At 39.7% G+C, this 26,365-nt stretch overlaps 1 protein-coding gene across 1 annotated transcript in view; it reads right to left on the bottom strand.

Moving 5' to 3' along the window:
• Positions 1-3,180: 3,180 nt before the first annotated feature.
• NLRP14 (NLR family pyrin domain containing 14) overlaps positions 3,181-26,365 on the bottom strand; it is a gene marked incomplete at both ends in the record, with an annotated part of 29,376 nt that continues 6,191 nt past the window's right edge. The window contains 9 exon segments of the mRNA XM_079787546.1: positions 3,181-3,316; positions 3,984-4,154; positions 10,543-10,713; positions 13,445-13,615; positions 15,065-15,235; positions 15,649-15,819; positions 19,827-19,994; positions 22,975-23,130; positions 26,363-26,365. Of these exon segments, the coding sequence (XP_079643672.1) occupies positions 3,181-3,316; positions 3,984-4,154; positions 10,543-10,713; positions 13,445-13,615; positions 15,065-15,235; positions 15,649-15,819; positions 19,827-19,994; positions 22,975-23,130; positions 26,363-26,365 (1,318 nt within the window).

Here is a 26,365-nt window from a genome sequence, read left to right on the forward strand (position 1 = left end):
ATAGGTAGCATTGAAACCGCCCTTTCAAATGAAGGTATTATTGGTCAGAAAGTCACATTAGGACAAAATAAAGGCAAAACATGAGGACACTTGGACACGCGTCAAAGGAGCAGTTGAGCAAGCAGCCAACTAAAGGTTCCACCTCTCCGTCTTCAATGAGGAACTCCTCAGAAAAAAATGATTTTGGGTTTATTCAAATAAATTACACAATGCAAATTTATTCCTTACAATGTTTTCCAAAGTGAATAATAACTTGGTGGATGTATCTTTGCCTGAGGCTTTAACATTTAAAAAACACTTAAAAAAAACCCCAAGTATATTCAGTGTCACTTGGGGCTGTTGTTTAAAACGTAGTATAAGTTGTTCAAAGGTTGCTTTGGTGAAGTTAATAGACGTGAGAAGTCTTTAAGTGTACCCGCAGATATGTACGTGTTATGTTAGTTTATTGCAATAGCTATACAATGATGAGACAGTGAAAGTAGGCATTTTGTGATTTTTTTTTTACTTAAATGGGGATGATTTTAAGGTTTCAATATTTTTTATCATGCATGAACGGCAATTAAAGCTAAGTCATCACATCAGTTCATTTGATGAATTGCAGTAATAGATTTTTATTATAAAATCATTGTTATTTCTAGGATATTTGAGATGTTATTGATTTTTAAATATAGTGGTTATTTTTGTTTGCTCATACTTAGAAATGTTTTCATTTGAGCATAAAGGATATTGGCGTATGTAGGATTTTCTCCCTCATATTGAGCTGGGGAGATTTTTGCCTAAATTTCTTTTAGTTTTAAGTCTATTCCAATTTTTAAAATTTTCTCTTTGGATTTGATTTTTGTATGATATACTTTTCTAGAATTATCTATTTTTAACTTGAAATTTTATTTTAAGGACAGCTATTTTGCTCTTTTTTTATGATCATCTTGTCAGAAATTTATTTTTTCAAAGAACCATCTTTATTATTTGCTGATCCTCTGTTTTGATTTTATTTGCTGCTATTGCCTTCCTTCTTTCTACATCCTTTGGAGTAACAATTTGATTATTTTGTTCTAAATTTTTAAGTAAGACACAGTGCACTGAGTTTTTTAAAGGTTTTGTTCTCATTTTTGTATCTAAGTTTAAAATTTATTCTCTTTGGACTAGTTAGCAGCATGGCCTGAGGTGGCATACATAGTGGGTTTTTATTTTCTTCAGTTTTAACTTTAACTTTATTTAGTAAATAGACAAGGCTTTATTTTGAATTGGTTCCATTTTAATTCAGTTTAGCTATACACAAATCCAGAAATTAATATGTAGCTTTGAAGATAAACAACTTAGTGTGTTCTGTTCTAATTTTTTAAAAGTAATATCTCAGTTTAAATTCCTAGTTGTAACAAGACTTTTCTTCAGTCCACGTAGTTTCAGGTGTACAACATAGTGGTTAGACTTTTATATAATTTATGTTATGAAGTGATCCTCCTGATAAGTCTAGTACCCACCTGGCACCATACATAGTTATAAAAATATTATAAGCTAGGTTCCCTATGCTGTACTTTACATCCCCCTATTTTGTAACTGCCAATTTGTACTTCTAAATACCTTCACCTTTTTCACCCACCTGCAACTCTCCAACCCTCTAGCAACCATCAGTCTGTTCCCTGTATTCATAAGTCTATTTCTGCTTTGTCTATATTATTCTTTAGAGTCCACATATAAGTGAATTCATATGGTATTTGTCTTGCCCTAATTTATTTCACTTAGTATAATACCCTGTAGGCCTATCTATGCTGTTGCAAATGGTAAGATTTCATTCTTTCTTACGGCCAAGTAATATTCCATTGTGTATATATACACAGCTTTTTTATTTAATCATCTATTGATGGGCACTTGGGTTGCTTCCATATCTTGGCTATTATTAATAACACTGCAATGAACATCGGGGTGCATATATCTTTTTAAATTAGTGTTTTTGATTTCTTTGGATAAATACTCAGAAGTGAAATTGTGGATCATAAGGCAGTACCATCCTCTCCAAGGCACTAAACATGTGACTAAAGTCATCTTGGGACAACCTGGCTGTCAGGTGAATAGCACCAAGGGACTCAGGGGATGTTCATGCAGAGCATGAGAAATGCTTAGCTGAGCCCTTTCTGAATTCTAATCCACCAAGTCATGACATATAATGAAGTGGTTACTATTTGAAGCCATTAAGTTGTGGGGCTGTCTGTTACACATGCCAATAAATTACCCAGAAAATTTTACTGTGCTTCCTTTCTAGCAAACGGAGGAACCTGTTTTTCGCTCTAACCCCAATATATCTTTCTGTCTCCTTTTATCTTCACAACAGGTGGATGTATCTCTTTTTTTTCCAATTCTACCTCTCTGTACAATGTTCACTGCAGAAGTGGACTCCCATTTCTGTTGACTCTAGTAGCTTCTCAAATATTAACGTCCCAAAGATTTTCCTGGGAAATATTTCAAAGGCCAGTTCCTAGAACCCTTGCCCAGATACTCTGATTCAGTAAACATAGTATGGGACTCAGGAATCTAAATTTTAAGAAACACCCAAGTGATTCTGACACGAGTGGTCCCAAGAACATACACAGGAAAACATTCAATAAATCACACCAGAAACGGCGAGGCTTCAAACTGAGCCACTGCAGTGGGCACGGAGAGAAAGGAAACCAAGGTGCTCTTCCCTGGCGCCACCCTCCAAGCTCATCTCTAGGCTTCTCACATCTGGATTCTTAAGCTCTGCATCCAATTAAAAACATCACGTTGCCTGGCCAACATGGCTCAGTGGTTGAGCATCAACCTATGAACAAGGAGGTCGCGGTTCGATTCCCAATCAGGGCACATGCCTGGGTTGCGGGCTTCATTTCCAGGAGGCAGTCGATCAATGATTCTTTCTCATCATTGATGTTTCTCTCCCTCTCCCTTCATCTCTAAAAGTCAATAAAAACGTATTTCTTTTAAAAAACCATCAGGGTACACTTTTCACAGAGCATTATGTTTTTATTTTAGCCTCTCAAACTCCCATGTGAAGTAGAACAACATTTGACAGAGAAGTGGTTAACTATATCTAACAAACATCGAATGCAGTATGTCTGGGCACAGAATATTTAAAGCTCAGAGCCCAAGGCCTTGTCACTCTGAGGTCTTTCTTTTACTTTTTCAAAGAATGTCAAGTTCTTCGTATCAGAAACACTTCCACCAGGAACCACCTTCTTCGTTATGATCACTACAATCCTGCTTAATGACTAGGTGTGGATTGCTAACTCCCACAGCTTCCAGCAGCTTCTGGGCTTCCTCATCAAATGCCTCTGTGCACAACCTGAGAAAACAAGGGGACATCTCTTCTTGCACTCGGTTTTCCCACAGCCCTTTCCTTTCTCATGAAATTTCATTTCAATGGGGTGGGGGACTATTAAAGTAGAGAGAGAATATTAACATGGCTGGGGAATAGAAAAGGGAACTGAGGGATATGCTGGAGGGGATAGTGCAGCTAAAGGAAAATGGAATATAGGAGAGAAATAGATGAAAATTTAAAAGGATCCTCCAAGAGCCCTTTTTTTGTCAAGCAAAATAGTAATACTAATGATGATGATGAAAACAGCTAGCGTATACATTATTTATTACATGCTGGGTACTGTTTTAAAGACCACCTATATTGACTCAGGTGAGTAAGCCTATATGTAGATATTATCATTTCATATTATCATTTTACAGATAAGGTAACTGAAACACAGAGAGATTGGGGACTAGCACAAATTCAAATAAGTGGCAATACTCAGGTAGTCTGGCTCTAGAGTGCGTGGCTCTTAACCACTATGCTACACTGTCTCTCAAAATTCAGTGTTCTATGGGAGAAAAACAAATAAGAGCCTAGAAAATGCCCCTGGATCCACAATCAGGTTGATCTCGAGGTCTGCAATAATGAGTGGCTCCCCCAGTCCCTCATTCCAGAAAACTTTCTCCCTAAGAAGCCAATGAAGACTTACCCTAGAACTTGTAGTTTACATTCAGGAGACCTCAAGGCTTCACATAACTTCTTAATTCCTTCATAACCTAAGGTATTCTTCACCAGGTTCATTTTTATCAGTCTTTGGTTGCTGCTAAGAGTAGAGGAGAGATCCTGACAACAGAGAGAGGTCAAACCACAATATTCCAACCTGCAGGGAAGAGAGACTACAGATAAAATGAACTTTATCTCACGAAAGTCAGTAAGCACAAGGGATCTGGGAATGTAGAATAACTCTCAAAACATAAAAAAAATGAGTATGATTAGGGGAAATTCAAAGACTATAAGTACTTACAATATTCATTATTCTAAAGATTTATAGGCTGAATATATCCCTTTCAATATCATGAATTGGAAATTCATAATTATAATCCAGGGCATAAATAAAATATGGGAGCACACTAAGGAAAACTATAATGCAGTTGAATCCTTGAATGGCATTAAAAATATAACAACATAAGTAGATTTTAGAAATAAGGTATTGTTTAAAAAGCGAGGTATATAATGTCTCTAGCACCATGCCATTTATTCAAATAAAAAAGCATGCACGGAAAAACAATATCACATCTTTTACAAGGATACACACAATTCTATGGCAAATTTCAAACACATTAGGTCAGGTGCCTAGAGGTGGAAAGGAGAGTGGTTAGTAGAGATAAGTAAACTATCAATGACCAATGAGTCCTTACACAAACCACTGATAATGCTATGAACTAAGGAAGTATGTTAAACTCGATCTTCTATAACTGATGATTCCCCGCAACCAACGAATTTATATTTAATGTTCACCTTAATGTTTACCTACTCATTCAACAATTGAGTGCCTAAATAGATACTGAGTATACAAAATGTTTTTCTTAAGTTGCTGTCCACATGGAACACACATTAACGTAGTGGAGCGATAGTCACACCACAAAATATGACACAAGTACACAAATACTACACAAAATAAACCTTACGGTAAAAGGTATAAGACATAAAATATTATCAAGAATTCACCAGGAAACAATCATTCTAAATTTGTAGTCACTAATGACAGTCAAAAAAGCGGTGGTACATTTACCAATGGAATACTATGTGGCCATAAAAAGGAAATCTTATCTTTGCGACACCATGAATGTAGCTGGAGATTATTATGCTAAGCAAAATAATCCAGCCATGGAAAGACAAATACCATATGATCTCACTTATATGTGGAATCTAATGAACAAAATAGAAATAGAGGCTTGGATACATGAAACACAGATTGACAGCTGTGAGAGGGGAAGGGCGTTAGAGGACTGGATGAAAGAAGATGAAGAGATTAGCCAAAAAATATAAATGCATACCACATAGACACAGACAACAAGATGGTGATAGCCAGAGGGAAAGTGGGTGAGGTGCAGGTGGCAAAGGTTGGGGGAAATGGGGACAGAAAGAGACTTTGCTTGGGGCAATGCGTGCATGATGCAGCATGCAGATGACGTTTTGTTGAATTGTACACTGGAAACCTGTATGGTTTTGTGAACCAATGTCACCCCAATAAATTCAATAAAAAATGCAGAAAACAAAAACTAACAACTACAAAATAAAAAACATGTCTACAATTATAAAGGAGATTTTTAACATTTTCACAATAATTAAATTATCTTGAAAAATCATTAAAGACATAGATTTGGACAACAGGATTAATGATATGAAATATTGCAACTAACCAACAGCTCTTCATATTCTTTTCAAGTACGCTATGGAGCACATATAAAAACTGATTATACACTAGGCCATGAAGCAAATGGCATCATACTTCAAAGAACTGAAACCATGTATGTTCTCAGACTGCAATGCTAGAGAGTAAATATAAAAAGATAACAAAAAACTTCTCCTATGTTTGAAAATCAAGGAATACACTTCAAAATAACTCATAGATTGAAGAAAAAAATCCTAAGGGCATTTAAATATTTTAGACTAAAAAAATAGCAACATTCACATAATATCAAAACTTGTAGGATGAAGTTAATGCAATGATTTAAAGGAAAATCATAACTTTGAGTCTGTGTTGGAAAAGAAGAAACATTCATAAGCTAAGCATCCAACTCAAGAATTTAGAACAAAGAATGGTAAAATAAACTCAACCAAAGTAGAAGAAAATAAGATAGAAACAATGAATGAAACATGACTAGATATCTAAATCACTAGAGATGATTCAGAAATTAAGAAAATAATAATATTAGATACTTGCCAATAAGTTTTAAAATTCAGATGAATAGGTAAAAGCATAGGAATACTATTACTTACCAAGATTATTCAACAAGAAAAACCTATATAAATGTATTTTAAAAATTGAATAAGAATTTAAAAAGTCACACAGAGGAAGCTTCACATCATATAGCTTCACCAGAAATTTCTACAAAGCTCAAAAAAGAAATAATTCCAATCTTGCACAGCCATATACCAAAATGCACACCTGACTGGCTAAAATTTTAAAAAATAAGTCTGACAAAATTGGCAAGAATAGAGAGCAACAGGAACTCTTCTTACACACTGGCAATGGTAGAATAAATTGGTATAATCCTTTTGATAATGTCTGATAAATCTGAAGACATATATTCCCCCATGATATAACATGTCCACTCCTAAATATTTACTCTAGATAAATGCTTATGCATGTGCTTCAGAATTTATGCATTAAAATATTTATAGCATCACTAAGTCATAAAAGAAATAAAAATAACCCCACCTACAACAGAATGGTTATTACAGTTTTTGGTGTGGTCATTCATTGAAATCTTTTACAGCAATAAAAATGAATTAACTACAGCTACATGAAGCAACTGAATGACTCTTACAATCATAATATTAAGCAAAAAATTCATTAATACCGAAGAATATATAAAATATGATTCCATGCATATAAAGTACAAAATCAGGCATAATTCAACTATAGTAATGGTTTAAAATTACATATACTCATGGTTCACTGTAGAGGAAAACAAATAATTGACTGCCATAAAGTCAGGACAATGGCTGCTTATTGGGGAGAAGGGAAGAAGTTGTGATTTCAAAGGGAAGACTGAGGAGAATTTAGCTTGCTGGGGAAATTCAATTTCCTGACCTGGGTGTGGTTAGATACATTTATTATTTTTTTAATATTAGTTTTATTCACTTTTCTGTATTTATCTTATATTTCATCATGGAAATGTTTAAAATATGATCTGAGCTTAAACATAACAGAAAATAAAAATTATAGAATGAAAGTCACATTAGAAGTGGACAAGTGTATTTTCACAACTGCTGAATGACTTGAATGACTGCTTGGCTGTGTTCATAGTTTTTCTTCGTCATCCTTCCTCTGGGAGTTTCCCAGAGAGTCTTCTGCCTGCTGGCACTGAAACTGGTTGCAGAAAAGTCTGAAACCAGTGGATTCTTCACCTTCAGTTTCCTTATTTGTTAAAGATACTTTATCTTTAGACCTGTATGCCAATCATTTGTCCTGTGTTGACTTGTCTTTATTAGTACTATTCTGGGGAAATGGTGTGCCATTTTAATCTATAGATTGTGCTTTTGGGGGGTAAGGTTTCCTATCTTTAATTTTTATCTATTTGTCAATTTTTTTTCAGGATCACTAATATGTTGGATTTATTCTATTGGTTTTCCTTATCTATAATTTTCTTTAATCTTTTGAAACTTATTCTGAGAAAATGCTGAAAATAATTTTTAATAAATAATTGAAGGGGACACTGAAGGGGAAGAATATGCTGGTTTTAGACTTTTCTACAACTAGTTTCAATGCCAGCCAGCAGTGAACTCTCTGGAAAACTCTCAGAGGAAGGATGATCAAAATACTATGAACACAGCCAACCAGTCATTCAAGTTCACGTAAATCGGAGACATTTTCAGATATGCAAACAATCAAGGAGTATAGCACCCTGTCCTCTATTTCGAGGGAACAATGGATCAATAGTCAAAGTATTCAATGAACATTCCATAAGTCTCTGGTATTGCTGAGCACTGGAATGACCTCACAAAATTAAATAAAAAGATTTTTTTATTCTACCTCTCTTGCCAACTCCAGGGCAGTTTTATCACTAAATGCAGCTTCTCCTGAAACGATTCACCTCTTTTTGGCCCCTCCTGGGTAATGATTAGGTTGCAAGCAATATACTTCCATCCTAAGTTATACAGAACAACTTAGGAATTTCAGGATTGCATCCTGACCATTCCTGGGCATGGTACTTTTCTTTCCCTGACAGTAACTCCAGGCCAGCCTGCCTCCGGGTGGCAGGCCAGCAAGAAGGGACCTGTGATGTTCAAGCTTATTCATTTCAGACAGCTGGATTCTCGTTTGGATTGACTAGGCCCCAGGTCATGAGGATAATGATCCTTTGGTTGAGTACAGTGCTAGAAAAGAGCCAAGGTGTGGGGTATAATGGCTTTCAGTAAATACTATAAAACTGCCTTTGTCCCTCTTCCACATGATCCCTCTGGACTGAAGGTACAAGTGGGGGAATAGTGAAGGGACACACTGACTTCATTGCTGGGGGGAAGAGTAGCAACACCAATACCTGGGAAGGAACACCTTAGAACCTGAGCGGTACAGGGACTGGGGAGAACAAGGAAGACTCTCTTTTTCCAACAATGGATCCAACAATGCCACCTGGCAAAAGAGTTACATGGTCTGCTTTAGTCAAGCAGCAGCTGTGGCTGGCAAACTGACCCATGACCCAGTTGTCATGCTGGCCGCACATGCTATGAGAAGAGAAAATCTCATGTACACATGGCAGGACTTAACTATTCTGCTGTGCCCGAGACCATCAATGGCAGCCCCCGAATGTGGACCCCTCTCATAGGTTTACAAATACAACCACAGGTACTACCTCTTTTCAGTCTGACCAATACAAATTCACAAGCTTCCCGATGCCAGAAAAGCCTGGGTTAGGCCATGTATGGCAAACGAAGCAGCTGTAACTATTCAGTGACACTGCCCATATGATAAACCAAATCAATAGAATGGTGACCCAAGTCAAATACAACACATATACCACACTGCAGTGACAGGTGCTATATGCTATATGTTTGCAATTGGGCAAGTGTGGTCTGATGAATGTCTCTTTATTGGGGATGAGAATGCTTGTGACCCATTTTCCCCCCTTTATTTATTGCCAATGACACTAAGATTGGCAGGTCATTCTCAACTCCCTTTTATGAGTTGTAACGGATAATAAGACCTATTGTTCCTCCCTGGGTCTAACTCAATTGGCTGAGTCCAGGACCCTGGGCACATAGTTGAAATTGGTACTGAAATCTGGCCCCATCCTGTACTTGGATACCTGTTGGTAGTGGCGTTAATGAAGTGGTGCATGAGACAAATGGAACAAATTCGGTCCCAGCCTCTGCTGGTCAGATTAATTAGAATGCCCAATGGAGTGGCACTTCCTTGTGAAAATACACCAGAAGCCAAGACTGAACTGTGTAGAAAAAAGAGTAGATATTGTTGGGAGACATTCTTCTGTGGATCTTTTGTCCTTCTACATTTTTGCTGATAACTCTTTACCTAGGCCATTTCCTAGGATGCATGTGCAATGAGCAACCTTGTTGGATGAGGTAACGTGTCCCTCTCCAGGACAAAGAGCAGGCTTACTCCCTGCATGCTATAAAATGGTGAGTCCCCAAACTCAATGTTCCTCTCTTGGGATGTAACCTACTGCATGTGCAGACATCCATTGGGCTCCTCCACAACAATCCTATAGGACTTACGGCTCAAGGGAAACTGATACAAACATGCCTAATGCTTGTGTGGTTATGCATAAAGTCCTCTGTCTCTGATAGGATTCTATGTCTCCTGTCAGCATCCATGAGACAGCAGTAAGCTATCTTATTAGGTGATAAAATTAAATTTCAGACCCAACAGTTATAATATCGTCATTGCTGTGATAAAAACATATACACAGTCAATAGAATATGAAAAAGCAACACAGCCTTGTAAGATTCAGAGAGACATATCATAGTGCCTGGGCTTCCCACATGTAAAGCAAAATTTTTGTCCCAGAAGTCAATAATTCATGCTGCATGAGTGAAAATGTACTCTCCAATCTTACTTCAAAATTTAAAAAAGAAAATAAAAATCTAAGCAATATCTAAACATAAGTATACAGAACACAGAATAAAATTTTGTTAGGTTGCAAGCTCCTTGAGAGCATCAATAGCATTTTTCTAGAAAGAAGATGATTAGTAAAATTACAACTTAAAAAAAAATAATACAAAACCAGATGGGATATCTGAAGGACAAGGACGATAGAATGTGTAAGACCTAAATTAAATCCCATTTACTTAATGCATACCCTGTCCAAGGTACTGAGAAGGATGTAAGATGTGAAATATAGCTTCTATACTAACAACATACAATACACATTGACCCATATATTCGAAATTCAGATTCTCACTTCTGAGAGTAACTTACCTTGTAACCCCATCCGTTTTCCATCCTCTCTTCATATACTAAATTTCTCCTACCTATACCAGCCCCAAATAGCTTTCATTCTCCTAATGGAAATTGAACTCACCCGAGCCTCTGAATATTACAGTTTGGATGCCTCAAAGCTTCACACAGAATTTTGACTCCATCATCCTGCAAGTCATTGTTCCCAAGGTCCAGGCTCCGCAGGTTTGGGTTGTTCAGAATAGCAGAAGCCAGGTCCAGACAACAGGCACTAGTGAGAACACAACCCATCAGCCTGTAAGAAATACAAAAGAAAAGTGAGACCTTTAGCTGTGAGGCTTAATTAGTTTACTCCTGGGATAGATTCCCAGATATTTGCGCCTTTTTTTCTGACCCTTTTCAGTCTATAATCCAGGATGCACACAAGAAGGTCTAACATTATCAGTAGCAATAGATGGATTTCTTAATAAGCAGAAAATAAAACTGCTTTCTCCTACAAACAGATCATCATCTATCAAGCTTGCCAAATAAAGGTGCCAAATAAACACTTACTCCTATCAATACTAAAAAAGATTATACGCTTTCCCAAAAACCCACTGATGTCTATACTTTCAGTTTCTAATATACTTTTTATATTAAAATGCTTTCTAGGAATCTATCTCAGAGTGTTATCTCCAAAGAATCAAGAAGCTACGTATAAAAAAGATATTTTCTGTCTTTTGCAGGATATCCAAGAGCATTTAAAATATGGCCTCAAATGTTCTCTTTCCTTTTTTGGTCCCCATCCTATTTCCCAACCATACACTCAATTGTTTTCCAAATATACCACATCTGTCCTCATTCCCTTTCTTGTCTCTCTTCTTTCCGTCTGCCTGGAATATCTACACATAACAAAACTCTCTTCATCTTTCAAGCCTAAAGTGACTCATGTCTCCTCCTCTTTCCCATTCCTTGCTCCTTGGACATTTCTGTCATATCTTTATAACAAAATATGAAATATATTAGAGTTGGCAAGTTCTTTTCCTACTATCAGCATTTTGTGAATTACTCGGGGATAAGAGCATCACCTTAATAATAACCTTTAGTCCTCTCATCATCTAGCTCAGTGGTCGGCAAACTCATTAGTCAACAGAGCCAAGTATCAACAGTACAATGATTGAAATTTCTTTTGAGGGCCAAATTTTTTAAAATTAAACTTCTTCTAATGCTACTTCTTCAAAATAGACTCGCCCAGGCTGTGGTATTTTGTGGAAGAGCCACACTCAAGGGGCCAAAGAGCCGCATGTGGCTCACGAGCCGCAGTTTGCCGACCATGGATCTAGCTCATATTTGTTGTAAATGTTGGTTGAGAGAACTGGCATGGTCTACAGAGACTATAAAGGCAGCTGAGAAAGCACCAGCAATGCAAAGGAAAGAAACTGGGCTAAGCAAATATCCTGTGGGTATAGATAGGTCACTTAGCAATTATATCTCCATAGCTGAAATGAAGGCATTGGCTGTAATGATAATTTCCATTGAGTAAAATTTTGTTTTCCAATTGAATAATAATCAAGGAAATTTCAGAGAATCACATTGTAACCCATATCATAGAGTTCAGTCACTTCCGTGTTTACAGATGTGACGACCAACTATTAAACTCATTTGGAAATTTGGTTATCATGAGCCAGTCCAGTCAAGACAAACACCTCTGGGCATACCAACAATCTTGAATTTATAGTTCTAAAAAACAATGACTCATCCAGGCTACGGGTCAGTCCCATGGGAGGCCCTAGTGGGAAATTGAGCTGAGACTGCTAAGTGACATCTATATCTTGCTTCACTCTAGCTACAACATTTATATAATGCAATGATAAATCTTGTGCAGCCATTCAAAAATCAATATGATGGTCCTATATATCAGTGATGGTGAACCTATGACACGCGTGTCAGCACTGACACACGTTGATGACACTCGGCCGCATGCCGAGGATGAAGTATTTGCTGCTCCTGAGGATGAAACATTTGCGACTAGAGTCTTGGAGTTAGTTTTTTCCTCAAAGTGACACACTACCCTAGTTATGCTCAGTTTTTTGGCGAAGTTTGACACACCAAGCTCAAAAGGTTGCCCATCACTGCTATATATTAAAAGGCACAGCTGAAGGATTAGTTGCTATGACACACACTGACCACCAGGGGGTAGACACTCAACACAGGAGCTGCCCCCTGGTGGCCAGTGCGCTCCCACAGGGGGAGCACTGCTCAGCCAGAAGCCCTAAGCCAGGCTCATGGCTGGCGCTGGTGAGCGCAGCAGCGGTGGCGGGAGCCTCTCCCACCTCCACGGCAGCGTTAAGGATTTCCGACTGACAGCTTAGGCCCACTCCCTGAGGGCTCCTGGACTGCAAGAGGGTGCAGGCTGGGCTGAGGGACACCCCCTCCTCCAAATGCACAAATGTTGTGCACCAGGCCTCCAGTTGTATATAAGTATTAAAATGTGTTTATGAATTACTCTTGCGTAAAAATTAAACTCAAAGTCACATCTATACAGTAATCACAATTACACATCCATGTATCATGCATAGATATGTATACCTATTCACAAAGTAAGAGAGAACATAAGAATAAACACAATTATTGTTAAAGAATGATTGGATTGTTGGATAGTTTTTAAAATTCCCTTCCCAGGTTCTTTAAAAGTTTTCCCAATTTTAGGAAAGAAAAACCAGTAGAGCACAATTTCAGCTTCATGGAGGTACGGTGAAGGACACAGTAGGGGCACTGGGGCACAACCAAGGGAAAAATAAAGTTCAGCCTGATGGCTCTGGTCCTCTTTACCTGAGGAAAGTTGACTGTAATTAATGTATTAATTGGTGTGTGTTTTTTTTTTGTTTTTTTTTAAAAAGGCCGATGGACAGACTTTCTCAGGAAAAATGAGAGAGAGGGAATATATTCTTTCCTCCGACAGATACTCAGCTCTCAGTCTTTCTTTCCATACCTCCCCTGTGCTCACAGTAGTTAAGGCTACACAAACCAACGTCACAGAAACCTACTCCAGGTCCTGAAGATTGCAGCCTGGATGCCGAAAGACATCACACAGCAGCTTTACTCCATCATCTTGTAGCTGGTTTGATGCCAGATCCAGATGTGTCAGACTCTTGTTGCTTCGGAGAGAAGATGACAGGTGCTCACTGCTACCTGAAGTGAAATGGCAACGCCGCAGCCTACAGGAAGGACAATGTGAGGAAAATGGAATAATTGCTCCAGTGCCAGAGATTTATATCCTTGAAAAGATTTCATGTTACGCTCTCTATCTACATCTCATCAAACAGCCTCTTCCCTCATTGCCTCTTTGGCTATCTCACTTTGGAAACATAGGTTTGCACCAAATTGGGCTACAGACTGGATTCGTGTTCTTCAGAATTTTTATTATTATAAATAAAACTGGATATAAATATAGTATCCTATTGCAGAAATAGCTACATGGAGCCAAGAAGCAGTCCTATGGAGTAGAATGGGAGTAATCACAATAAAATAAGTACTTTTTATACATAATAAAGTGGCATTTCCAATCAGTAGGGAAAAGATATATTACACCATAAATCATTTCAGGACAACAGACTTGACATGGGGGGAAATAAGTTTAAGCCTTATAACAAATTTAACTTCGAGTACTTTAACATTTAAATGTTAAAAATTAATTCATAAAGAGTATGAAAAAGATGTCATAAGTGGATTTTTTTAAAGAAAGGTATTTCCAACTATGAAAAAACTTCTGAAAGTCATGAGGGGGAAGAAAACTAGACTTCAGAAAAATTTTAAGCTTCTATATTCTAAGATTGACCATAAAGAAAACTAGAAATACAGCAACATGCTAGGTAAATTATTTGTAATACATAAAATATAATAGTAATAGTGTATTTGTTATATCAGTAACCATAATATATAACATAGATACAGAAAACACCCAGAAGAAAACTGAGCCTATGAAGAGATAATCCCTAGCATATTAAGGGCCAAAAAACATTGAAAAGATGCTCAACATCAAATCCTTTTTAACATTATTTTCAATGAAGTAATTAACACTGATAAAAAAGACTGTAGATCCTCAGTGAGGATATCAAAATACAGGCCCCTAGACTGTTGAGGGTATATAAACAATCTATCTGGAGGCAATTTAACCATATCTGACAAAACTAAAATTTTGGCTCATCAATTCCATGTCTATGAAATTACCTAATAACAGAATAACCCAGTGTGATCCAGTCATACCAAAGAATGCTATATTTCTGTTTAATGGCATTCCTACATGTCTACCTATTCTGAGCCCAGAATATGGTGCTGAATCCGTCATTTTGTTGTGAGCATTAGGCAAGTTGCATAATCTTTCTAAGCCTCACATTCCTCACCTGTACAATGAGGCACTTAGAACTCAGGTTGCCAATTTGACCCAAACAGGAACTTCTGTACAGGTTTAAAAATTTTAGCACAAATCCCAGTACACAGTAAGGACACAATAAATGGCCATTATTAATATCATCATCATCATCATTATCACTAAGGCCAACAGTAGAAAGAAAGCAAGGGAGAGAATGTGTTCATATTACTTTCTCATTTTAAATATATTTCAAACTGTTTATTATATTGAAGGCTGAAAACTAGTAGACACTTACACAAGGCTCTGTAGAGTGCACTGTGGATGCTTCAAGACATCACTCATAATCTTTACTCCATCATCTCCCAAGATGTTGTCTGCCAAGCACAAATGTGTCAGCCCTTTATTGCTGATGAGAGCCAAAGAGAGATCCTTGCAACCAGCTACTGTGAGGCCACAGCTTTCTAAGCTGAAGGAGAAACACAAATGGGAAGAGATCAGTCAAATCCCAAAGTTCATGCTTCTCTTCTCCTTCAAATGGAAGTTAGCTGGTACTTACAACCCCTACACCTCAACTATAGACTCAACTTCATCAAAGCTACTTAAACTATGGATTCCATTTCAGCTATGCACAGTGTGTCCTGAAACAAAAAAATAGGGAAGAGGAAAAGCCTGGGAAAAAATGAAAAGTAACAAGTTAATCATGAAGAAAAGTGTGTAAAAGTTACGTAAAAGAGGAAGGGCAGTAGAGGAGGAGCTGATCCATAATTAAAAGTGAACCAACTGGTGTCAAGACCCCGGCAGATTGCCCATTCAGTTCATAACTAATCTGTCCAAGGCTGAACAAAATGGCTCTACAGAAAACAAAGCAAAAAGACTCACGACAGTCTCTCTAGGTGACAGTTTGGATGTCTTAAGGCCTCACACAACAGCTCCACTCCGTCATCCAATATATTATTGGTCGACAGATTCAGAAATATCAGGCTGTGGCTTCTGATGAGAATCTTGGAGATATTCAGACAACAAAGTGTAGTTAGGCTGCAGGATTCCAGGCTGGGGAAAAAAAATACAGAAACATAGAAATGACTCCTCCTTGGAGAAGAATTATAAGCAATGCTCACCCAGCCAGAGCATTTGGTCACCGGATCTATTTGGGTCTTTGGGACCTTTTCTGATAACCCAGCTTAACTCTAGAATAAGAATGATTTAATTCCATCACAAGGTTCTGATAGAGAGTTAGAAGGGGGGGGGGGTCTTTTCCATTCCCACATCCCCAATTCCCTCTGAAAATACGTTATGAAAACATTAAACATATTTTAAATATATTTTTATTAATTTTAGAGAGGAAGGGAGAGGGAGAGAGAGATAGAAACATCAATGACGTGAGAGAATCATCAATCAGCTGCCTCCTACATGCCCTGATCGAGCTGCAACCCCGGCATGTATCCCGACTGGGAATCAAACCTTGACCTCCTGATTCATAGGTCAACACTCAATCACTGAGTTACACCAGTAAGGCTAAAAATATTTTTAAATGATCATGTTTTAATCTGGGAGGAATGTCCTCTACATGGATGGAGGTGGACTGGAAAAGAGCTGCATCCTTGCACTCTGATTTATGAAAAAGACTAGAGGCCCGATGCATGAAATTTGTGCACAGGGGAGGGTGTGTCCCTCAGCCCAGCTTGCACCCTCTCCAATCTGGGACCCCTTGAGGGATGTCCTACTGCCCGTTTAGGCCTGATCCCGGTGGGCAGTCGGACATCCCTCTCACAATCCAAGACAGCTGGCTCCCAACAGTTCGCCTGCATGCCTGCCTGATTGCCCCTAACCGCTTCTGCCTGCCAGCCTAATCACCCCCTAACCACTCCCCTGCCAGCCTGATTGACGCCTAACAGCCCTCCCCTGATGGCCTGGTCATCCCTAACTGCCCTCCCCTGCTGGCCTGGTAGCCCCTAACTGCCCTCCCCTGCCAACCTGGTTGCCCCTAACTGTCCTCCCCTGCAGGCCTGGTCGCTCCCAACTTCCCTTCCCTGCAGGCCTGGTCATTCCCAACTGCCCTCCCCTGCAGGCCTGGTCCCCCCCAACTGCCCTCCCCTGCAGGCCTGGTCCCACCCAACTGCCCTCCCCTGTAGCTTGGTCCCCCCCCAATTGCCCTCCCCTGCATGCCATCTTGTGGCGGCCATCTTGTGTCCACATGGGGGCAGCCATCTTGTGTATTGGAGTGCCTGTCAATTTGCACATTACTCTTTTATTAGATAGGATGGGCAGGAAATCAGGAGCAAAAGCTGCCACTCCCACTACTGCCTGCCAAGAGCTTACTTACAAGTGCAAGTCAACCTACGCTTTCTGAGGAAACTAGTCCTTACCACTGAAAACAAGAAGTAAATAAGTAAAATGTTTCTAAAAATAAAGTTTAAAAAAGGGCAGCAGTAGAAGAAGAAAATACCTTATTTTCTGGCATATAAGATGACTTTTTAACCCAGGAAAATCCTTCTCAAAAGTCAGGGGTCTTATATGCCAGAAAATGTCCCCCCCTCCCCCCTCCCTCCCTCCCCCTCCCCCCCACAAGCAGCTGTCCCAGTGCTGGAGCTGAGCGAGAGTACCATATTTGTGAGTACCGTATTTTCCGGCATATAAGACCCCCGACTTTTGAGAAGATTTTCCTGGGTTAAAAAGTCGTCTTATATGCTGGAAAATACGGTAAGTGTATATAGAGCCCCTATTTTTAGAGACTCATACTTAGAGACCACCTGTACTTTGGGCGTGGCTGGACCTGATACCAGCAGCTATTTATAGTCCAGTGGCAGCAATGTTCCTGGAACGTGGAGTTGTTTTGATTATTTCTTTTAATCAAGGACTTATTAACTTGAGTCCCCAGAAATTGATTCTCTTCATCAAAATCAGGGCATACAGAGGTAGGAACAGGATTAGACCTCAATGGATGACCCAGAACATGGCCTAAGGTTGAAAACCTCAACTTGCCCTGAAAAGGTGTTATGGACTGAATAGTGCTCCCCCAAATTCATGTTAAAGCCCTAATTCCCAGTGTGACTGCATCTGGAGACAGGGCTTTTAAAGAGGTAATTAGGTTAAATGAGGTCACAAGAGTGAACCCCTAACTCAATAGGACTGGACAAGACATCAGCAATGTACAAACACAAAAAAGGCCATAATATATGAGAAGGCAGCTGTCCGCAAGCCAAGGAAAGAAGCCTCACCAGAAACTAACCCTGCCAGCCCCCGGATTTAGAACTTCCATCCTCCACAACTGAGAAATAAACCTCTGTTGTTTAAGCTACTTTGTCTGTGTTATTTTGTTATGGCAGCAGGAGTAGACTAATACTAAAGGGCATTATATCAGCAGCCAAGCAGGCAGTTAGGGAAATGAAGGCAATCTCATACATTATGTTTGGAGAGAGATCTTCTAGACAGAAAAAGAGTACTATGGATTAATTCTTAAAGTTTTAACAACAAGAACACATTATCTAAAGAAACAGGAAATAAGCACATGTATAAATGGCCAGCCAACTGTCCATAGCTCTTATAACAGGAGGTCTAAAACAATCATAAGACTAGAAACTTTCCCACATGAAATGACAATAGGAGGTCTACAGGACTCTTGATTACTCCTCAGTGGCCACCCACAATGGGACAACTTCCAACCCTACATGATGTAGTGTTTTATTATTACAAAGCTCTGATGACTTCTGCCACGAAACACTCTATTCACTTGTGTAAGGAGCCCTACTAGTTGACCCAGTGAGATGGTTTCCTGTCTATAAGCCTAGTAAGCGAGCCCACATCAAGGCTTGTCAAATCTCAACTGATGAAAGAGATCTTATCAAGTCCTGCTGCTCTGTTAGGTGCCAAGGCATCTTGTTTTGGATCCACAGCTCCCACTGTAAGAAAATACCTTTCCCTCCACTTAACAGCTTTTTGCCACTAACATGTTTTACTTTTAGAAAGAGACACCAATGACCTACTTCTCATTTGAGTTCCAGAACCAGAGGCTACAGGTTATAGAAAATTCTTCAAAATGTACTAGAACTACTTCCTAGATGGTAAAACCAATACCCTAACCTGTCCTGCTGACAACTAAAGTCAACACGTTCAATAATGATGCAACAAATTTTCAGACATGCTATGAGAGAATTTCATCCTGTAAAATAGTAAAACCTAAAAATAAATTCCCAATAGTAACAGAATTCATATGCCCATTGTCAAAAAAGAAGGTCTTGTGGCAAATTTTACTTGTTTTCTATACACAAGTTATCATTTGTTTCCCACAAATACAGACCTACGTTGGCCTTTCATGTATCAAGGTTCATTCCTACCCCCCAACCCCAAATGAATCCAGGGATTACAAAAACCTCTAAGGTAAAACTTAATACAATGATTTGTTATTTTGCTTCTGTTTGTTTTTTTGGTTTTACTTGCCATAAACTGAATTTAATATCTTTCAGTGGAAAATGAGATCTTTCTTGAAACCTGCCACACAATGTGCAGACCAAGTATGACTGCTAGACCCCTCACTTTCATAGAGAAAGAAAATCAGGCCCACCATTAGGATCAATAGTGGGTGACAGTGAGAGAGCAGTTGCTACACTGTTCTTCCTCAATTTTCTATATTGATCAGTGAGTTGCAATTATAAGGTGAGGGCGATTCACTATCAAAAATTAAGTAAAACTGAGCCTGCCCCAGTACTGCCCCCAGCTACCATTAGTGCATTCTTTTCTGAGCATTCAAAAATACAAGGAATAAACACATGCTTGCATTTAAATATGAAAAAAATTAAATCTTATATATTCTGGATCTGCTTTTTGTGTGTGTGCTTATTTTTTAGATTTAGGTGACTGAACAATGAGGGGTCTTCAGTTGGGGGATGGGAGGAGTTAGAAGTCCTACCTGGAGGAAATCAGCCTGAATCTACTGATCCCCCCTTTCCATATCATGAAAGTAGATGTAACCTAGTCCCATGAACAGCAATTCCAGGCTGGAAGGCTCTTTCTGGACGGATACAATACTCAATTGTAATACCAAAAAAATCACGACTTACCTCAGATTCTGCAGTTTGCAGTCTGGGTGTCTCAAGGCTTCACATAATGACTTCACTCCACCATCCCCTATATCACTTCCTTTCAGGTCGAGATGCAGCAGATTCTGGTTGTGAGTCAAACAACTGGCGAAATTCTGGCAACCATCAGCGAAAGAAAAAAATCTCAACCTTCAAAAGAAAAATATGCAGGAGGGATTACAAAATCATCTCTTTTGTCTTTTCAAGCCCAAATCTTGAATATTATCTAAATATTCCTGCCACCTCTTATCCTACTCTGGGTTTCTCATGTTCCAGGTCAGGTCATAAATCCAAGTTTCACTTGCTGCTTAGAAAAACAACTGGGTTACAACTTAGATGTCCATGATATCCTGACAACTGATACTCTCAACTTTATTTGAACTTGAAAGAAAGGAAGGTAATATCAGGAAAAAGAAAGAGGAGTTTTTGAACCCTTAACCCCAGGAATGGCTATCCAAAAATATTGGGACTATTCCAAACACTGCAATTACAGTATTAATTCATAATATTTAATCCTTTAAATATCCTGAGGTGAGTTCACTGTCAATATCAACTTTTTAATGTGTATCATTAGCAAAACATCCTTGCAAAATATGCCCTACCATCTCATGGACAGCCCAAAGCAAAATAAGAAGAACACTAAATCCCCTATTTTTCTTCCGATTTCCAATCTCCTAACTTGGTCTCTGTTAGCTATATCTAATCCTTCTGTAGTGCCTCTGCGGGCCCCACATGCCCAACAGGTTCACACTGCTGACTGTTCAAAACCTCTCTTCATAATACCACCTGCCCTCCCTTCTGCCCTCTACTTACCCATTACTTTCACATCCCTTCCAGCCAAGCACAAGAAAATAAAGCATTTACCCATTTGAGCACTAACCACCATCATCTAATAAAAGTGCCTAAAGCACTCATTAAACATAAATTGAAAAGTACAGCCTCACTTGTTAGGGAAATGGGACTTAAGTAAAGCCACACCAAGGTGTAAAACACGTGTGTCACTCCCCTCCACCCTCAACCCGAGGGACTTTTGAATTCTAAAAGAGGAAACTATCTAACCCAAAAGATGGCATTAACAATTATAGGATTTAGGTTAGTGACATTCAGTGAAGGGACAAACTGGGAAGACATTTGGGGGTGAGGAAAAAGGACTTCTAAGAACTCCTTCATAGTAACATATATGCAGTTTCCTGCCACATCTATATGCAAGTCCAGACCTAATCTAATTATTTGAAATCTAAGGTCTGATCTCACTAAAAACACCAAGGTTCTAAGGAAAATATTTAAGGGGAAGCCTGTCTTCTCACCCACCCCACCCCAAAAAAAAATCTTTGGTGCTAATGGAAAAAAAAAATCTATAATTTGTTCAGCATTCAGTACATATTACTGAGCACAAATTAGGCCTTGAGTGCACTGAACACAGAAGACAAAAGGATCAGTTCCAGCTCCTAGGAGAGCCCATGGACAAGAGGGAGACATTAAACAAGCAAACGTAAAAAAAAGAAATGACCTTAGCTGGTTTGGCTCAGTGGATAGAGCGTCGGCCTGTGGATTGAAGGGTCCCAGGTTCGATTCCAGTCAAGGGCACATGCCCAGGTTGCGAGCTCTATCCCCAGTGTGGGGTATGCAGGAGGCAGCCAATCAATGATTCTCTCTCATCATTGATGTTCCTATCTCTCTCTCCCTCTCCCTTCCTCTCTGCAATCAATAAAATATATTTTTAAAAAATGATAGAGTATCTAGAATAAAATTATGAGATAAACTAAAAACTGCAATAGAAAATGTTGGCAAGGATGAGGAACAGCTGGGACTTTCACATGTTGCTGGTGGGACTGTGAAATGGTACGACTCTGAAGAACTGGCTGGCAATTTCTTTTTTTTCCTTATATTTTATTGATTTATTACAGTGAGGAAGAGAGAGGGATAGAGAGTTAGAAACATCAATGAGAGAGAAACATCGACCAGAAACATCAATGAGAGAGAAACATCGACCAGCTGCCTCTTGTACACCCCCTACTGGGGATGTGCCCGCAACCAAGGTACATGCCCTGACCGGAATCGAACCTGGGACCTTTCAGTCCGCAGGCCGACGCTCTATCCATTGAGCCAAACCGGTTTCGGCTGGCAATTTCTTAAAAAGCCAAATATCCTCCAATGAACTAGCAGTTCCATTCCTGGGTATTAACCCAAGAGATAAAAATATATGTCACAAAAATAAAAGGTGCAGATAAATATTCATAGCAGCAGCCTTATTCATAATGGCCAAAAAATTGGAAACAACCTCAGGTTCTATTCACAAAAGAATGAATAAGCAAGTTGTATTCTATCATACAATGAAATGCTAATCAGCGATAAAAGAAAACTACTAAAACATGCAACAACATGGAAACACATTTTGTTGAGCAAAAGATAAACACAAAACATATATACTCGCCCTAACTGGTTTTGCTCAGTGGATAGAGCGTTGGCCTGCGGACTGAAAGGTCCCAGGTTCGATTCCGGTCAAGGATGTGTACCTTGGTTGTGGGCACATCCCCAGTGGGGGGTGTGCAGGAGGCAGCTGATGGATGTCTCTCTCATTGATATTTCTAACTCTCTATCCCTCTCCCTTCCTCTCTGTAAAAAATCAATAAAATATATTTAAAAAAACAAACAAACATATATACTCTATAAATCTTCCTAAATGATTCCCAAGAACAGAAAAGCTAATCAATAGAGATAGAGATTAGAAAGTGGGACTGAACAGGGTGAGAAGAATGATAGAAAGTGGTACAAGAAAGGTCTCTGAAGTGAGGGAATAATTTTGTCTTGTTTTTGGTATTGTTTTCATAGGATGTTCCAGAACTTATCTTGGAAAATGCTTTGTTGACCTGCCTAGAATGCCTTACACCTTTGCATTCTTCCTCATCTAGAAAATTCCTAATCAAGCCCCAAAACCCATGTCAACAGTTACCATTCTCTGTGCAATAGTTCCTAGAACAGGTTAGTTATGCCTCCGTGTTCCCAGAGGTTTCCACTGTTCACGTTTTAAGAGTATTTTACACTGTTGGTCTCCCCTAAGTAGGAGTGGGAGGTGGGGCACAGAAAGAAACTAGAACAACTCTATTAAGTTTTCTCATGTCAGACTTACAACAGCTTTTGTAGTTTACATTTTGGGTGACTTAGTTCTTTATAAAAAATCTTCTTTGCCAGTTCATTAAGGTTGCTATGATATAGTTCCAATTCTCTCAAGTGTTCATTTGTATGAAGCACAGAACAAAGATCTTGCCAGCAGTAATAGGTATCCCTATTAACAAGAGAAAAACGTACAAATTTTATGTGCATAAAAGATACACAGGGGAGAAATTCTAAGTAAATCAAAGGGGCGGTTAGAATTTGGGGTCTACATACCTATGTTAGTAGGGGAAAGGCAAAGGGAGAAAGGGTACTTATGGAAAAACAAATGACTTTTCTGAAAGATAAGTGGGCCCTTAGGACACTAGATGGAGACATGACAGATTATGACAAGTTCTGTCTAGTTGTAGGGCCAACTTCTGTCTCCAAGAAGAGATAAATGTTGCTCCTGGGGGGAGTTTATGACAGTTAAGTCCTTTTGGGAAGCTCTGCTTTTAGGCAGATAAGGGATTTTAGGGACTCAAACACCTTCAGCTCAAAACATCCTTATGCCAAAGCTGCACCTGTTGCAGTGGCACATTCTGATCCCCTTCACTGTTCAATAAACACTGGTTCCCACAATACCTTACTTAAATTGGAATGAGTGACATTGCAGAGTGGTGGCCTCTACATCACCTGAAGTCTTAAATCTGCAAAAACTAGGCAATAAATTCATTCAAAACATGCATGTGCTTACTATCTACACTAATAAAAGAGTAAGATGCAAATTGACCATACCTTTGCGAAACACACCAGCCAATCAGGAGTATGCAAATTAACCCAACAAAGATGGCGGGTTAATTTGCATATGGAGGTGCTGAGCAGCCAGGGGCAGGATGCTTGTGTTCTGCACTGCCCCAGCCGTTCCGGGCCTCTGGGCAGCATGGGAAAGTGGAAAGGCAGCTCCGGGACGGAGCAAAAAGGTGGCTCTGGCCAGAGTGAAGGCGGTGCCGGCAGGCAGGGGAAGGAAGGCCCATTCTTGCATGAATCTTCATGCATCGGGCCTCTAGTTACAAATATTATGGATAAAATGGTGAACAAGATAGGAATCCTGTTCTTAAGTTTACAGTGTAGTTAGGTTGTAGCAGAGACTGAAGTCACCCATAATGTCCCTTTTAAAACACTGGGTTCTCAGACTCCTTTTTTATTTTAGTAATAATACCAACTCTAGAATTAGACAACACTACAACAGAGGGGAGGGGAGAGGAGTGGAGCATGAAGACTGGCTATATGGTAGCCAGAATGCCTTCCTAATATTTATTACTAGAGGTCCAGTGCACAAAATTCATGCACTGGCAGGGAGTGGGGTTCCTCAGCCCGACCTGCACCCTCTCACAGTCCAGGAGCCCTCGGAGGATGTCCGAGTGGACCTAAGTCATCAGTCAGATATCCTTAGCACTACTGCGGAGGTGGGAGAGGCTCCCGCCACCACCGCTACACTCGCCAGTCATGAGCCCAGCTCAGAGCTTCTGGCTGAGCAGCGCTCCCCCTGTGGGAGCACACTGACCACCAGGGAGCAGCTCCTGCATTGAGTGTCTGTCCCCTGGTGGTCAGTGCATGTCATAGCAACCAGTCATTCGCCTGTTCAGCAATTTGCATATTAGCCTTTATAATATAGGATTAGGCTTAATATACATTCTAATGCCCTGGGTTCAATCATGTCTCCTGTAAATAGAACTATGAAATCAGAATCAAGAAAACTGACTGAAGGAGATTACTTACAACTTCCCAAGGACAGAAAAGTGAGAGTCATAGCATTCCAGCCTTCAATTCCTGCTCCCACAGTTCAGAGAGAAATGAAATGTATTCTTATAAAAGGGATGCTGAAATTGTATGCAACAGCAATGAGACAGCTTGGGTAAAGTTGGAAAACCAAGGATTTATCATCAGATGTGACCTCTTTCAAGTTACACACACCCACTTGGTGTTTTTTAAATACATTTTTTAATAAGTAAAAAGGAACTTGGATTTTTAGGAGACTAAATGAGTCGGGACTTAGAAGACTATCAGGTATGTGTGAAGCAAATGTTCGCTATTATTTGATGGTTGAATCAATGATTATACACTTACTTTTTAGGTGAACTTCCCTGAATCTCAGTTTTATAATCTTAAAAATAAATTGAAATGTGGTTTTGACCAGCCTGTAATTGGATATGTTCAATATCCTGTACACTCTATATACCACATAGTAAGCCCTCAATTAATTTTAGTTAAATCTAGAACTAATCCCATAGTTCAACTCTTCCCTCATACTTAGATGGGTAGAGTCAGAAAAGGCAACTTCAGGAAGGAGAGAGGCTATAATAATCCTATGTAATAAAAGCCTAGTATGCAAATTGACCAAACAGCAGAACAACTGGTAACTATGATGCACACTGACCACCATGGGGCAGATGCTCAACACAGGAGCTGCTTCCTGGTGGTCAGTGCGCTTCCATAGGGGGAGCACCACTCAGCCAGAAGCTGGACTCACAGCTGGCAAACGCAGCAGTGGTGGTAGGAGCCTCTCTTGCCACCAAGGTAGCCCTAAGGAGCAGGGAGCCGAGCAGTAAGGAGCAGCAAGAGGTGGGTGGTAAGGAGCGAGGGGTCCTGGACTGTGAGAGGGATGTCTGACTGCCGGCTTAGGCCCGCATGGGGAGCAGGCAGTCGGATATCCCCCAAGGGGTCCCGGACTGCGATAGGGCACAGACCGGGCTGAGGGACCCTCACCCCACCCCAGTGCACGAATTTTGTGCACCAGGCCTCTAATAATAAGCAAAAAATGCTGAAGGTTCATTTAGTCTTTCAAAACACTCATTCAGCACCTACTATTTCTTACCTGCATCTGACTCCATCCAGTTAAGTGTTAAAGAGCTTAGACCTTTCATACAAAGGCCGATCTGTGTGTAGGCAATGAGGAAGGTGAGCTAGGTCAGTAGAGTACAGTGGAGCATAGCCCAGAGAGATGACCTACGTACACTTGGTCCAGGACGAAATTCCTGGTCCCTATTCTTCTGGAGGGCATTGCTTTTACAAGTTAATAGAAGTAGAATAGTGGATGTAAGTGCCACATCCTTCAGGACTGAGGCACCCATTCCCTAGTTGTTGGGAGTGTTCACAGTTGACAGCTCTCAGCCAAGGTCCTCTCTTGGGATTACCCTCAAGTGAAGAGAGCCACTTCAGGCAAGTTTCTGCCTATTCTTTACCAAGATCCGTGGCTGTTCAATAGGGGCTTCAGTGCCTGGCCTCCATTTCTCAAGGTGAGACAACTCTGAACATTTTTCCAGGCTCTGGGACCTCAGCTAAACAACTCCTCCCCTACCCCTGACAAAATAGACTTCCTTCACTCCCCTACAGGGCACTTCCAGGGAACTGACCTAAGACACTTA

This window comes from Cnephaeus nilssonii (assembly GCF_951640355.1).
Source record: "Cnephaeus nilssonii genome assembly, chromosome: 13".
NCBI lineage: Eukaryota > Metazoa > Chordata > Mammalia > Chiroptera > Vespertilionidae > Cnephaeus > Cnephaeus nilssonii.